Raw genomic sequence first — 16,984 nt, 5'->3', positions numbered from 1 at the left:
GTCCATAAGAATACCATTTCCCTTACCAGGGCCCCTGTGAGACAGCTGCCTTAAACTGAATGCATAGTTTTGTGGCTGGGAACTAGGGATAGATTGGGGATTCTGTTGGTGTACCGTCCACCCTGCTGCCCAACTGACTCCCTAACTGAGCTGACCGAGCTGGTAGCGGAGTGGGTGCTGGAGTCTCCTAAACTTATAGTGCTGGAGGACTTCAATATCAACTTTGGGGCTGGCTTGTCTGGTGTAGCTCAGGAGTTCCAATTAGTTTCTGAACCAATTCATGTTGCCAGCCATGCACTCGATTTGGTCTTTTGTTCAGATCAGGGGGGTGTTCCGTGGGTGGGGGATCCAGTGGTTTCCCCATTGTCAAGGACGGACCACTACCTGGTTAAGGTTGGTCTCACAGCCGCAATCCACCCCTACAGGTGTGGTGGACCTATTAGGATGGTCCATCCGAAAAGGCTGCTGGACCCAGTGGGAATTCAAAAGGCCTTGGAGGATTTTGACATTAGTGTGGCTGGTGATTCTGTCGATGCCCTGGTGGGAACCTGGAACAGAGAACTCATCAGGGCAGTAGACATGATTGCACCTAAGCGTCCCGACAAGCTTCAAAAATGGCCTCTTGGAATACTGAGGAGCTGTGGGGGCTGAAGCAGTTGGGTAGGTGGCTTGAACGCAAGTGGAGGATACAGCACGAGACCCATCTGAAGACTTATGTGGTGGCGGTGTGTGCAGTGAAAAAAGAGTTTTTGGTCTGCGTGCATTGCGACTGCAGGTTCGCGCTCAGCAGAGCTATCCCGGGTTGTGAGGAGTTTGATTTCTGCTCATTTTCCTGCTCCAAATCAGTCGCCGGGGTTGTTCTGCTTTGATGCTTTTAACAGGTTTTTTTGAGAACAAGATCTCCTATAGTCGAGTAGACTTGGACTCCACTATTTTTTCAGGGTCTATTAAGGAGGTGTCCAGCAATCCCTCTTGCAGTATTAGATTGGATCAGTTTCAATCTGTGATTCCTGAGGATGTGGACAAGCTGCTTGGGGCGGTGTGGCTTACCACCTGTTCTCTGGATCCTTGCCTGACTTGGCTGCTTCTATCTAGCAAGAGAATTGTTGGGGGTGGCCTATTTAATATCATAAACACATTGCTGAGGGAGGGTAGGGTGCCTCCTTGTCTGAAGGAGGCAATGGTTAGACCACTCCTAAAGAAGCCTTCCCTGGATCCCTTAACGATGGATACTTACAGGCCAATCTCCCTTGGTTGGGCAAAGTGATTGAGAGGGTGGTGGCTGACCAGCACCATGCAGTTTTGGAGGAAACTGATTATCTAGACCCATTTCAAACTAGCTTTAGAGCTGTCTATGGGGTTGAGACAGCCTTGGTCGGCTTGATGGATGGCCTTTACCGGGGAATCGACAGAAGGAGTGTGACTCTGCGGGTTCTTCTGGATCTCTTGGAGGCATTCCATACCATCGACCATGGTATCCTTCTGGATTACCTGGGGGAGTTGGGGATAGGGGGCACTGCTTTGCAGTAGTTCCGCTCCTTTCTCTCGGGTAGATTCCAGATGGAGCTTGGTGACAGTTGCTCCACAAAACAGGAGCTGTTATATGGAGTCCTACAGGGCTCCGTTCTGTCACCAATGATTTTCAACACCGACATGAAACCGCTGGGTGAGGTCATCAGATTTGGTGCTGGGTGTTATCAGTATGCTGATGACCCTACTTCTCCTTTTCATTTTCAGGAAATGGCACGCATTCTCTAAATGCCTGCCTACAGGCAGTAATGGGCTAGATGAGGGAGAACAAACTGAAGCTGAATCCAAGCAAGACGGAGGTGCTCATTGTGGGGGCTCAGAATTTGAGTGGTGAGTTAGATCTTCCTGTGCTGGATAGGGTTACACTCTGCCAGAAGGAGCAGGTGCACAGTTTGGGAGTACTACTGGACCCAGGCCTCACCCAGGTATCTCAGTTGGAAGCCATGACAAGGAGTGCTTTCTATCAGGTTCGGCTGATTTGACAGCTGCGCCCATTCCTTGAAGAGGATGACAGTGGTGCATCAGCTGGTAACCTCCTGGCTCGACTACTGCAATGTGCTCTATGTGGGGCTGCCTTTGTACGTAGTCTGGAAACTTCAGTTAGTTCAGAATGCAGCAGCTGAATTGGTCTCTGGGGTAACCCGGAGAGACCATATTATGCCTGTTTTGAAAATGTTACACTGGGTGCCATTATGTTTCCAGGCAAAATACAAAGTGCTGTTTATTACCTTTAAAGCCCTGAACAGCTTAGGTCCGAGTTATCTTAGAGAGCGCCTTCTTCTACATGATACCCACCACACGTTAAGGTCATCTGAGGAGGTCAGTCTCCAGTTGCCACCGGTTTGTCTGGTGGCGACACAGAGGCGGGCCTTCTCTGTAGCTGCTCCTGGGCTGTCAAATGCACTGCCCGCAAAAATTCATGATTTGAGATCATTACTGTCTTTCAGGACAGCCCTTAAAACCTATCTGTTTGGCCTTGCCTTCCAGGGTTTTTAAATGATTGATAAATTGTTTTAAATTGCTGCCCTGATTTCTAGGGTTTTTTAGCTGTTTTAATTGTGTAATTGTTTTTATTCTGTTTTTATAGTTTTGATTTTAACTGTTAACTGGTTTTAATTGTTTTTATCATGCTGTAAACCGCCCTGAGCCATTTTGGAAGGGCAGTATATAAATATAAATGAATGAATGAATGAATGAATGAATGAATGAATGAATGAATGAATAAATAAATAAATAAATAAATCTGGCAGCCACTCAAAGTATTGTTTGACTAAGTGCTGTTAAGTTGGAAACAAATCAAATTCACAGCACATGGGAGGATATCCTAGAGGACCCAGACAGGAATATTTTTTTGTGTGCATCTGGTTCAAGATGGAGGCTATTCAAAGTGTAGACCCATTGTAACCCATGTGCGGACAGTTGGACAAACCAAATTTACAGCACATGCAAGGGGGTCCTAGGTAAGAGTCACCATGTTAAAAGAAGTTGAAACTAAGCTCCAGTCATTCTTTAGAACTACTTGGAAGGCTTTGTATGGAGGAGCATTTCACTGCATGTGTCCCATCTGCAGTTCAACACAAAACTGCTGTTACTACCGCAGTAAAAACAAGAGCAAACCTCCCTTCTGGTTTATGGTCAATTTACAGCATGTTGCAGGGGATGCTCACCAAAGACATACTTTTGTAGATAAAAATGCTATGCAGAGAGCACTATAGGGGTGTGCACAAAACGTTGAATGCTGAACCAGTTCACCTTGAACTGGACCAGTTTGGTGGCTCAATTGCGGACTGAACAGAGGGTGCGTTCAATCTGTGATAGAACCTAACCAAGACCAGTTCGGGTGAACTGGTTTGGCATCAAATGAGTGGCCAGTGGAGTGCCAACAGAAGTAGTTTAAATGTCTTACCCAGCTGGTGTGGCTGCTGGCACTGCCACCTGCCACCCACCCCCGGAGCAGCCCAAGTACGTGCAATGCCTCTTTAGCAAGCTGCCTGCACGGTGGCTTACTAACGAAGCAGCACACATCCTTGGGCTGTTTGCGGGGGGGGGGGGGGCTGAGCGGTGGTGCTGGCAGCCACACCAGCTGGGTAAGATCCTTAAACTGCTTCTCTCACCACTGCCCCGGTGCCCTTAGAGGATTCGCAGGATCCCACCCCTTTACTTGTAAAGGGGAATCATCACTGGATTCCCTTTTACAAGTATTAGCTGCTCGAACAACTGAAATGGTTTGGTCAAAACGGACTGAACCAGCTGGTCTGTTCAACCAAATTGGTTTGACAGCACAATTTTTGGTTTGTGCACTCCCTTGAGAACTGCATTGCCAACATAAGAATCCCCTGCTAAATCAAATCACTGTGGGCTTCCCAAGTGTCAAAAAGGATGCCTTTGGAAAGCTCCAAGCATAGCCTCGTATTGTATTCTACCTAGTACTCGTTTGTCTTTTGTTGTTTGGACATTTGTCCCAGTGGGGATCCTGTAGAGAGTTGTGGGGGGTGGAGTTAAAGAGAAAAGGGAGGGAAAGGGAAAGAAGTAAAATGGAGTTGCTTCTGAATAAAGTCTTAGTTAAACCAGCATAAGATTTCTTCATATTTACAAGGGAAGCAGTTATAAAACCTTGCCCCCTTCCTGTGCTGCTCTTCAGAAATGGGTATTCAGTGACACTGCCTCTGAACATCGAGGTTCCATATGACTAATAATAATTAATAATATCGAGGTTCCTATGACTAATACTAATTGATAGACCTATTCATAGAGACTTGCCTAATCCCATTTTAAAGTCATGTAAACCACTGGCCATCACTATCTCTTGCCACGGCAAATTCAACAAATTAATTATGACTTGTATGAAAAAGTACTACCTTTTGTCTGTCCTGAATTAATTGCCAATCTCTGGATGACTCAGTCCTACCCCAAAGTATAACGTATTGATGCATAGAATACGTATGTCATGTATCATATTTAAATTCTGTCTGTGTGCCTTTTTAGCCGCTTGCCTTTTAAAAATACACATGAAAGGTTTGAAAGAAGCTAGAATTTATGTTCTTCTGTATTTCAAATGAAATAACTGGATAAAACACATGTGCAGATTATACATGATATAGGAGTATATGTGAAAAAAAGTCTCATTTGAAGTGTCTCTTGTTCTTCAGCCCATGTGGGAAGTATATGCATACAGGTGGACCGTGGCATACATGGTCCCAACAACCGTGGTTTCGCATACCTGTGGCAATTGAAACCCAACTTCGGCATATGCAGCTACAAAAGGGGTTAAGAACCATGTATCCACTGTTCCTAGGGGGCCAGAAATGACCTCCGAGGTCATTTTCTGTCACCATTTTGAAAGGAGCTATTTTGTGGCTCATTTGTGTAAAAAAAAAAAAAAAAGTGGGGGTAACCAAAAAGGTGGCTAAATTTGGGATGGGGGGGGGGCATTGCTGCACAACTGGAGACCAGGAGAGCATGATACGTTCCTTTTGCTACTAATTCTGCCATTTTAAAACTGGTTTTTGCCATTTCTTATACCTCCAGAAACCTAGGCCCCCAATCCCATTGCCTCAAAGCCTCATTATCTGCAGTTTCACCTGAGAACAAAACTCCCACGGATAACAAAGTTTGCCTGTATTGTTTGTTTAGTTAACCACACTTTGGACAGAGCCACTTCTTTCATAGAGAGGTGCTACATTCTAACTAGTAATCTTGTGTGTTTTGTTGTTTGGACATTTGTCACAGTGGGGATCCTGCAGAGACGGTGGGGGGGGGGGGTTCAAAAAAAGAAAAAGGAGGAAAAGGAGAAGGAGGAAAAAATGGGAGTTGATTCTGAAAAAAAGCCTTAGTTAAACCTGCATCATACTTCTTTGTGTTTGCAGGAGTAGCAGTCATAACAAGAGGCCATGAAAACTCCCTAATTTTCAAAAAGCTACTCCTAGATAATACACACTTAAAACAGTGATGCTTTGAAAGTATTATGAAATTCAGTAACAAACTGTAAAGTTCCTCCACATTCTTAAAGCATCACACACAACATGAAAAAAAATCCTAATAAATTTTATCCATGTAAAAAACAGAATGCAAACACAGCAAAATGATGGTAAGTAAAGAATAAACTATTATAGATGTAAATCCAAAAGCCATACTAGTAGGCTAAAACTCAAGTAAAGTCATTCAGCACATAGAAGCAGGGATCTCCTATCTGACAATGGCAAGGGAATGCATTTTGTGTGCACACGGAGATGGCTACAAGAGTGTAAAACAAGGATTCTCAAACTTGGGTTCCCAGATGTTGGTGGACTACAACTCCCATCAACGGTCTTTGGACACTGTGGCAGGGATGATGGGAATAGTAGTCCAGCAACATCTGGGGACCTACATTTGAGAACCCATAGAATAAATGATATAAAATACTAGATTTTAGTCATACTCTTCATGCACTGAACAATCTAATACTTCAAAGCAAAAGTGTAATCAATTTCCATTTGTGCACATTTTTTTAAAATTGAAATTTAAGATATGCCAGTCATACCGTGATCTCACTTTTGGAATTCTCCCTGAGACTATCTACTTACTGGCCTTTGCTGTTTATTGGACGTTGGATCCCTCACATAAATAGCTCGTTCAGTTTTACGTACTGGTTGGATCTTCACATCTAGCCCAGCTTCATTCAGATTGTCTTTGCTTTTGGATTTTATACATCCCATAATTCCTGTTGGAATAAAGAAAGAGATAAAGCAAAAATATTTTATTGTGTTATCTAATCTGTAGCAAGCCGTTGTTTTCCTCACGAATGTGTAGTACAGCTACTAGAAACTGGATGTTCATATCCACCAATCGTAGCATGCTATCTATCATTTGTAACATTGGATTTGGTTTTGCAAATACTGAGTTGATTACAAAAATATTTACTATTACTGTGGATCAAGTTTCAGTGTTTTTGTTCTTATTTAAGCAAGATAAAATTGTATTCACAATGACAGTTTCAGTATATTACTGGAGATTTTCAAAATGAAAGAATAATTTTAGAAATAATTTTAAAAATAGATTTTTTGTTTTTGTTTTTAATTCCAGGATGACATGCTAGGCAGAAATATAAAGTTATTGGTAGACTGTTCTACCTTCAAAATGATTATGTTTTTCCTATTTTTCTTACTGCTAGTTATCAACAAATGATTAAAATATTCTAGGCACTGACTGCAAATTCCTCCAAATAGTTTTAATCTCAAATGGCAACACGATACTGTACTACTACTGCTGTTCTTGCTACTTAACATTTCCTAGAGCCAACACAATGTGCAAGACAGCCATTCCATGATAAACTGGAATAAATAAAAGTGATAGAAGGTGGCAAGAAACAGTACACTAGTTTCTAGTGTAGACTTTCTTAGCTCACAGAGTTGACTACTTTTTACATAAAGAGCATACACCAACCAATGGGGTTTATCACACACAAACACACACAGAGACACAAAAGAGGAAGTATGTAAAACGTAAATAGGCAATGAAAGAAAGCTAGAGGGTTGGAAGCTGGGGTTGAAAACTGGAGGTACCAAATTAAACTACCTATCCTAAATTAAATAACGGACCTCATTCCCCATCCTCTTCCACCAGCTTTGCTCATGGATTCAACATTCTCAAGCTTCATCAGCTGAACAAGGTAAATTTTTAAACAAGGTGCTATTAATTTAATGTCCAAGTCAATTTTGGTCCTAGTGTAGGGTTGCTATATTCTGGCTTTCCAAATCTGGGTGTCTAATTTGCATATTATGTAAATTGGCTTGAAAATAATTTTTGAGCAGAATAGTGACTGCACGTTTTGCTCCATAACTCCGCTTCTACAAGGGCTAGAGCTTAGTTTAATAAATATATATATGAATTTGAAATCCGGGCAAATCTGGGTGGGCTAAGCAATCTGGGTGAGATGCTTAAAATCCGGGTGAAACCCGGAATTTCCGGCGGCATGGCAACTCTATCCTAGTGCAAGTTTCTTTATGAGAACTTTTTTTCACCATGAGCCAACAGAATTAGAAACAGAGGATGGAAGTTCAAGCTGCAGATGACATGAAAATGAAATCAGTGGCATTCCCATGCTAGATTCGGCTGCTATCCCATATAACAAGTAGAGACACTACCCTCGTGCTGTGACATGACCACATTTTCCATCACAGCGAACATCGAGCAGCAATGATCTGGAGGAAAGGTGGGGAGGTAGATGTGGTGACCTCACAACATGGGGCAGATATCTCTACACGTAAAGGAAGAGCATCCCTTTGTTGCCTGTAATGTGTAGTTCTGTTCTGTTAGTTTCTTAATATGGCATATGCACATGTTATGCATAAATGGCCAACAGGAATGGATCTATATAACAACTTCTTTATGTATGAGTTTCTCACTCATACATAAGATCCAAAACTAAGGTTCTGAACAAGGAGAACAAAGTTCTGAACAAGGTTCAGGAGAACAAGGAGAACCAAACTTGTTCAGGAGAACAAGGTTCTGAACAAGCAGCCACTCAGGTGCACCACTGCAATATTTAGGGAAGCAGCTATTTTTCCATCTAATAAGAAAAATCATTTTTACATCAAAGAAAATAAAACTTACAATTTTAAGAGGTTTTGTGCAGCTCACAGAGCAAAGAGAACTATCAAAACAGGTCTTGACACATTTTCTTTGTTACTAGGAGCCAGCCCAAAAATTTAGGAGTCAAACTGCTCCATGGCAAGAGCAGACTCACCACTCACCTGAGCAACACTCTCTGCTCCAGGGGTGGTGGTGGACTCCCCACCTTACTTACTCACCTCTCCTCCAGATCACAACTGTATGGTTCAGGCAGGCAATGAACTGACACAATCAATAATAGGAGGGAGTAACTTGCTCACTCCTCCTTCTCCTAATTGTATCTGTCCTTCACCTGGCTCAGGTGCCACACTTACATTTCCAGGTGCCTGGAATTGTTGAGCCTATTAAAATATGATCATGCTTTTGTAATATTGTCCTATATTTCTTCGTATCCATATAAGGTTTGCTCATATATATCCATACATTGATAACTTGGAATATATGCAGCTGTATGAAACTACTCACTTGCTGTTTTTGTACATAAGTATGTATTTCTCTTTGCTGGGTTTTAATCACTTCAAAGAAAGTCATAGAGGAATTTAGCAATAGCAATAGCAATAGCACTTACATTTATATACCGCTCTCTAGCCGGAGCTCTCTAAGCGGTTTACAATGATTTAGCATATTGCCCCCAACATTCTGGGTACTCATTTTACCGACCTCGGAAGGATGGAAGGCTGAGTCAACCTTGAGCCCCTGGTCAGGATCGAACTTGTAACCTTCTGGTTACAGGGCGGCAGTTTTACCACTGCGCCACCAGGGGCTCATATTTAGGGTTTTGATAATAATTTTTAGATATTGTTATTGTTAAATACAGTTTTCTCACTGTAAACAACATCAGATAAGAACATATTGGAATGTATTATTGTATTAGCTAGCTTCTTCCTTCTAAAGGTTATAGCAAATTAATGCCTATATAAGACTTCACAGAACAGAGGGGGAAATAAAGGATAGGAGGGGGGAAATGCAGTTACCAAGAAAAGGATTTGGGAAGGAGATTAGGAACAGAAGTAGATTACCAATATTTACATTATTTGTACAGCCCTAAGGAGATGGAAAAAAGACAGTTGTACCAGAAGAATAATTTGAGAAAATTATAGACAATAATAATGATCTCAAACATGAATGTAACTTGTAAATAAGCAGAACATTTCAGATCACATATGGATTTCAAAATACTAGAACAGCGTATTTCATTCACTTTCAGTTGCAAATAACATAATCAGAACAAAAATATGTGTTTACACGCTTAATTAATTGTGAGTTTATCACACACACACACACACACACACACACACAGAGCCATCTACAAATGCAGCTGAAAATTGGTTTTAAAAAATGACTGATAATACCTTCTGTATAATCACTTCCCTTCAGATGCATACAAGAACGCACATCTTGAATTTTCTCTTTGAATTCCCTATAATCTGCCAGCACTTCATCTCATTCCAGTAATACAATTATATTATTAATTTCCTCTAACTAGATTTTCCCCTTTGATTTCAGTTACATGTCAGATACCAAGTACTTCCAGAAAGGTGCTTGTTAGGTTTGAAATCATTGCTTTCAGTTGCTGTATCTTCTTCTTGCTCTTGTAGCAGCTATTCCACTTAACCCTTTACACAACTCATATCATCATGGTAAACCCTTGAACCAAGCCTATAATCTGTCAATTTATGAGTGTCCAGCTGCTTGCAAATACAGCATAAAATATGTTCAGAGAATAATGCATATACAGAACTGCTCTAACCCTGAAGTCCTCACATGTGCACCATAACAGTATTTTAGAGTCGAGGTATGCACAAAACTGGCTGGTCCAATTTTGTTTGAGTCCAAACCAGCCTTGAACTGGACCAGTTCGGTTTTGCCCCCCTCGAACCACCCCAGTTCAGCTCAGGGGTGGGGGTTGTGAATATGTTTTTTAAAAAACAAATTTTTTGTGCTTACCCCCTCCGCGGGGCTTCTCCAAGGCTGTGGGGGCGGGGTGTCCATAGAAGTTACTCCTCCCCATGCCAGCCTCCGTTTTGCCCAAAAGCTCCCGGTTTGGGCAGTCTTCTGCCCTTTCCTGGCCTTTACCCCATCACAGTGGCCATTTTGGAAGCTGCCATGACAGGGGAAAGGCCTGGAAAGGGCTGAAGACCGCCTGAACACTTTTTGGAAAAATGGAGAGGCCTAAGCTTTGCAGAAACACACACACACCCCACAGCCTCAGAAAAGCACCCTGGAGGGATAAGAACAAACATTTTTAAATTTTGTTTTTAAAAAATTGTGAAACCCCCCTCCCAAATGGACGGGGGTGGGTGGCTGGCTGGCTGGCTGGCTGGCTTTCGGTCTGATGCCAATCCGAATTGGTGGGAGTTCAGCTTGACATCAAGCCATCGACCCAGGCCAGTTAAACTTCGAACCTGTTCGCACATTCCTATTTTAGAGTTGAAAGGGACCTTGAAGATATTTTTGTCCAACCTCTTGCTCAGTGCAGGACATTGCTATTGCGTCCTTGATAGATGGTCATCTAGCCTCTGTTTGAAAACCTCTAGAGCCTACCATTGTGCAAGGCAGATTGTTACCTCAGTTGTCCCACTGCTGAACAGGTCTTACAGTTAGGACATGCCTCCTAACATCAGGCAGAAAGTCTGCTTCCATATAGTTTCAAATCAGGTCGTGTGCTACCCTCAAGAGCTTTGGCACTCCTGCAGATGTTGGCCTACAATTCCCATAATCCCTGGCTATTGGCCACTGTGGTTGGGGATTATGGGAGTTGTAGTACAAAAACAGCAGGAGGGGGGCTCAGTTAAGCAGGCGTGCTCAAGAGCAACAGCAAACGAGCCCACTTCTTCTGTTTGGTAAAGGTAAAATGTGCCGTCAGTTGATTTCAATTTCTGGCGCCCACAGAGCCTTGTGGTTTTCTTTGGTAGAATACAGGAGGGGTTTGCCATTGCCTCCTCCTGTGCAGTATGAGATGATGCCTTTCAGCATCTTTCTATATCGTTGCTGCCTGATATAGTACCATCAGGAACAGCCCTTCAGATATCTGGAGAGAGCTATCATATCACCCTTTAGACTTATCTTTCCCAGGCTAAACATACCATATTTACCCAAACAGAAGATGATCCTGAATTTAAGATGACCACCTTAAAAATAGGTTAAATACAAGTTAAATACAAACTTTTACAGATTATACATGTATAAGGAACAGCCCTGTGAATTTAAGATTACCCTCCCAATTTCCAATATCAATGAACATGGACAGAACCTAGTCTTGGATTCAGGTAAAACTCAGCTCCTTCAAACATTTATTTTAGGACTTAGTTTCTAGGCCCCTCACAATCTCTTTTGCCCTTCTCTGAAACCATTGCAGTTTATCAGTGATCTCTTTAAAAGGCAGTGCCCAGAACTGGACACAAAATTTCACGAGAGATCTCACAACACTAGAACCAGGGGGTCATGCCATGAAACTGAAGTCCAGGAAATTTAGGACTGGCAAAAGGAAGTACTTTTTCACACAATGCATAATTAATCTATGGAATTCTCCGCCAATAATTTTATTACAGTGAAAATATTATTTATCCTAATCTGGACACTGTACATCTGTTAATAGAGCCCAAATTAGCTTTTTAGCAGCTGCACCGCCCCGCTTGCTCAGATATGGTCTAGTAAGATGCCTAGATCCATTTTACATATACCGCTGCCCTGCCAGGCCAGGCCTCCCCCATCCTATACTTGTGTATTTGATTTTTTCTTAACCTAAAGTCCAGTTAGAGAAACTTTACATTTGTCTCAAACTTAATCTTGTTGATTTTAGCTTAGTAAACACCTTCTTCGGTATGATCCCCATCGCTCATTGAGGTCATCTGGAGAGGTCCGTCTCCAGTTGCCACCGGTACGTCTGGTGGCAACACGGAACCGGGCCTTTTCTGTAGCTGCTCCTGGTCTATGGAATTCACTCCTGGCAGATATCCGCAGTTTAGGCTCGCTGTTGGCCTTTAAGAGAGGTCTAAAAACTTGTTTGGCCTGGCCTTCCAAGGTTTGTAAATTGTTTTTTAAAGTATTTTAATTAGTTTTAAATGGTTTTTACAATTGTTTTTAAATGGTTTTTAGCACTGTGTTTTAAATGGTGTATGGTTTTAGTCTTTTTAAATTTGTTGTACACTACCCAGAGCCTTTGGATGGGGCGGTTTATAAAATAGATAGATAGATAGATAGATAGATAGATAGATAGATAGATAGATAGATAGATAGGGGTGTGCACAGAACCCCATTGAACCCGGTCCCCATTGGAAACCGCCCCCCCCCCCCGGTCAGGTCTGGTCTGACAGGTTCACAATTAAAAAAAAAAAAAAATTAGATGAAAAATAACTACCTGTAGCCCCTTCGGGCGGCTTGCTGTAGCCGCCGGGGGGCGGAGTCCACAAGGGTTCCCCTTCCCCCTACAGGCCTCCCTCATCACCACCATGGCCAGGTAAATGCAGTCTTTTTGGCCCTTTCGGGCCTCCGTAAAGGCAATCAACAGTCTTTTTGGCCGCTGCCACGCATGTGCAAATGCCCTCTGTGAGGCCATAGACCATGCCAGGGTTAGGGTTCATCACCCAATTACTGGCATATGTATACCACTTAGATTTTTTGCCACATGTAGGACGAGGGCTATTGTATATGTTGTCACCGACCGATGTGGGAAATGGTACATTGGCAAGACTGAGAGATGTGCTCATATCAGGATTGCCGAACACAGGTCTAGGATTAACTCACGAGTTATGGACGCACCTTTGGTCCGTCATTTTTGTTGAATCTCAGCATGTTATTGATGACATTCGGTTTTTTGTGCTGTATGTATATCAGAGGCGTCGATTCATGTCTGTAGATGTCCAACAGACGCTTTTGCAAATAGAAGCCTCCCTTATCTTTGCATACCAGACGCTGGAGCCGTCTGGGCTTAATACCAATTTAGAACTGTCCTGTTATTTATAGGGCTACTCCACCTTGATCTTTCTGACCATTGGTTTTACATCTATCTGGTTTTGCCCTGTCACCCATAGGATTCCCCTACCCTGAGTTTTAGGATTCCACATCAGGGATAGATGCCCTGTAAATCCAATTGCACTGCCTGGTACCGATCAGGATTTACTACCTCAATTTCCCCCTGGCCTTTGTTTAGGAGACCTTTGGTGAAGTAATGTATGCCCCATTTTTCGTCCCCTATTTTGAGTTATGTTATTTGAATGCCTCCCCTTTTTCCTGATGTTTACACCTGGCTTTGTCAGGCTGGCTTGAGGGTTTTGTGACACTTATGCGGTATGCCCTCAGCTCCCTGGAGTTTAGTATTGTGGACTCTGTGCCTTTATAATGCCTGAGGTTATTTACAGTGTGTTAATTTGTGCTAATTGTTTTATTGCTGAGTCATCCATCTGCATGCGCGCATGCCTGATGGTGATGGTGATGACGCTGTATACAGCTGTGGGAAATCTATTCTAGACAGGTATAAATTAGAGAAGCTTTCACAAGCACATATGCCGGACAATACTGAAAGGCTTTATTTAGCTTGAGGAATGAGGTACCGGTATTTATGATCCTAAGGAGGTTTGTATGTATTTTTGTACCAGGGTATTTTCTCCGCAACACATTGATTGTTGAGTTCCACCCCTGGCTGACTGTATTTATGTTTACATTGAACAGGCTGATGAAGCTATGTCTGTGAAATGGCTAATATCCGGAAAAGCCGTTTGACTTCTGAAGTGTATATTCCTCCACAAGGCCATGCAGTGGGCTTAATCTTTGATTGATGACACCTAATTTATTGAAGCTACGCTCGACTGGTTCTCTGCAATTTGTGTGTTTGCCATTTGAAACTTTTACTCCTGTGTGGATGATATTTAGCCTTTCTCAAACAAGCCAGCAGCCCCTTTTCTGCCCTGCTCAGCTACATCTTTACATGTACAGTTTGCATTCTCCTTTAAGGGCATAAGGGGACTTAGTCTGTGACTGATGACTTTTACACCCCATTGAGGCTACGTTCGATGTGGCTTTTTTTGTAATTTGGAACTTCCACTACTGCATGGACTACATTGAGCCTTGCCCACTTCATTTATCAGCCCTATTTTTGCCTTGCTCAGCCACACCTCCTCTGGAAATCTCTAACTGTTATTGTACATGTTAATATTTCTGTATCATGTAAAGGCTTGAGTATCATTGTACATATCATGATTCTTGTTTCATGTTGAAGTGTTGTGTTTGGTTTAATGATTTATTGTTCATCAGTGTTAGCAATTAGAGATTATTTAACCACTGGTCCATTGTTTGTTTATACACATCTTCACTGTTTGGCTGCTTTACACTATCCTTATATATGTTTGCCGTAGTCATGGTGGGATTTCTCCCCCCCACCCCCTGTTTTGCTAGGCCTCGCAGAGGGCATTTGTGCATGCGTGGCAGTGGCCAAAATGGCCACCACTCGCCTTTACAGAGACTCGAAAGGGCCCAAAAGCCTACATTTACTCGGCTGCAAGGGTGATGAGGGAGGCTGGCAGGGGTAGGGCGAACCCTCGTGAACCCTCCCCCCCCCCCCCCGTGGCTACAGCAAGTCCCCCAAAGGGGCTACAGGTAGTTATTTTTCATTTAAATTTATTTTTTTTTAAATCGCAGACCTGTCAGACCGGACCAGCTGTCCGGTTCCTGTCTGGACAGAACCAGACTGAACCGTTGGACTGTCTGCCGAACTGGTTCTGCACATCCCTATATATAGATAGATAGTATGCAAGCCTGCCCAGACAATACTGAATCTTGATTCTGCCTTCTAAGATGTTTGGTCAATTGGTCTACAATAAACCCTCAGGATATTGCTTCTATTTCTCTCTTACCAGACTCTTTCATAGGGCTCCAGTGCTCAGATTAATGGATTTCTGTGTAGCTATATGCATTTCCCCCCATATAATGCAATTCTCCCTTTGTGTTTCGTCTATTCCTTTTGAACAAGTTATATACACTCATTCCAATCATGAGTCTCATCCCACCTAGTTTCAGCGATACCTATCGGATAGTATTTGCCTTCTGGTGTTAGGATTTCAAGTTCTTCCTGTTTGTTTCCCATACTTTTTGCATAAGTGTATAGATATCAGAGCCTGTGTATAAGCGTCAGAGCCCATGAATATCATCTCCTCCTGACTTCCCTGTATAGTTTCTAGCATATTTCTGATCATCTCATCTACCATTATGCTTCCATCTTTGACACATGGTTTCCTGTCCCTAGTATGTAACTACTAAGTACAGTTTTGAGCTTTTGTCTCCCTTCCGCATAGGTTTCAGTTTAAAGCCTTCTGATGAGATTACTGATGCTCCCACAAAACACATTCCTCCTAGTCTTCATGAGTTGCAACTCATTTATTGTGAAGAGCCCTTTAGATTTGCAACATAGACAGTAGTCTAGGATTCCAGAACTTTGATGATATCATATTCATAGCCAGCTGTTTACTTCCAAGATTCTGCTTTCTCTTCCTGTGTATTGGCCTCTAATGAGAGGGATCAATAAAGACATCAATGTGCCTTCAGCTCCTTCACTTTAGAAGTATAACATAACATAACATAACATATAACATATCTAATCATATGTCACAGCGACATGTATCTGGAGTCTCTGAATGCATTTAGGATCAAGGTGTTTGTTTAAAATATACTGAAATGATACCCAAGTTAAAGTGACATTAAGACAATGTATACAAGTTCACCTTTTTTTAAAAAAAGCATCTGGTGATTTCACTGAGACAGCTATAGGGCTCCCTTACTGCCAAGGCAGGCATCCTACAGTGCCCACCTCAGTACAAGGTTTCCTTTCCCATAGATTAGCAGAGCATCTCTGAGCAATCCCATTGGAATTTCTCAGCTTTGCACTCATGATTGTTCATATCCTTGAACTGAGAAATTCTGTGAATAGGGAAATGTGGGGTGTTCTTTCTTTCTTTCTTTCTTTCTTTCTTTCTTTCTTGGTAAAGGAGAACCAACTAGAGACAAGCTCATGAGAACCTAACAGAAAGTCAATCACCAACAAATCAGAATGGGAAAATTCATCAGCCTGACTACTATTTATAATGAAGAGATCTAAATTGCATACTAAGCAACAAAGTGGTCAGCTCCTCACACCAAACTCTTTCTCATCAGTTGCTGGCAGCCTTGCAGTGTTCTGTTTGTAGTGGATGCTATCACCAACATTGATTATGAATTTCATATACACTAATACCTTGAAAATCACAGGCTAGTTTTTAATCTCCCCTCTTTTGGAAAAGGTGATACAGTGTGTGGTGGCATCCCAACTACAGAGGATCTTGGATGCTGGCTTCTGCCCAGGATTTGGGAATGAAACTGCCTTGGTTGCCCTGCTGGAAACTGGAAAAAGGGAAGGCATTCCTGGATTCTCCTAGATCTCTCAGCAGCGTTTGCTACCTTAGACCATGGTACCTTAGACCATGGTATCCTTCTGGATTACGTCACAGGGTTAGGTAGCTCCAGAAGATGGGGGGTTTCTGCTTGGCATTTTGGCTTATGTGTCACAAAGGGTCCCATCTTATCCTCTATCTACATCAGGCCTGCTCAACTTTGCCCCCCAGCTGTTTTTGGACTACAACTCCCCTAATCCCCAACCACAGTGATCAATAGCCAGGGATTAGGGGAGTTGTAGGCCAACATCTGCAGGATGGCCGAAGTTGAGGAGGCCTGATCTACATAAAACTACTGAGAACACTGTCTAGAGATTTGGACTGTGATGTCATCAATATGCAGACCACACCCAGCTCCCTCTCATTATTTCAGCTGATCCCAGGTAAATGGCAGCTATAATGAACCTGATATCCTGAACCTGAGA

The 16,984-nt window shown here is 42.5% G+C and overlaps 1 protein-coding gene across 6 annotated transcripts in view; it reads right to left on the bottom strand.

The window, feature by feature from the left end:
* Positions 1–16,984, bottom strand: part of LYN (LYN proto-oncogene, Src family tyrosine kinase) — a 91,649-nt gene that overhangs the window by 45,325 nt on the left and 29,340 nt on the right. For 4 of the 6 annotated variants that reach the window (XM_053249431.1, XM_053249437.1, XM_053249432.1 and 1 more), the window contains exon 2: positions 6,093–6,229. In XM_053249431.1, coding sequence (XP_053105406.1) covers positions 6,093–6,224 — 132 coding nt within the window. In that variant the 5' untranslated portion in view covers positions 6,225–6,229. The remainder of the gene's footprint in view (positions 1–6,092; positions 6,230–16,984) is intronic. The other 2 variants (XM_053249434.1, XM_053249435.1) reach the window with 1 other exon arrangement.

The sequence above is a fragment of the Hemicordylus capensis genome, chromosome 4 (assembly GCF_027244095.1).
Source record: "Hemicordylus capensis ecotype Gifberg chromosome 4, rHemCap1.1.pri, whole genome shotgun sequence".
NCBI lineage: Eukaryota > Metazoa > Chordata > Lepidosauria > Squamata > Cordylidae > Hemicordylus > Hemicordylus capensis.
Note: the sequence above shows the minus strand (reverse complement) of the source record. Positions and strands in the feature narration are given on the sequence as shown.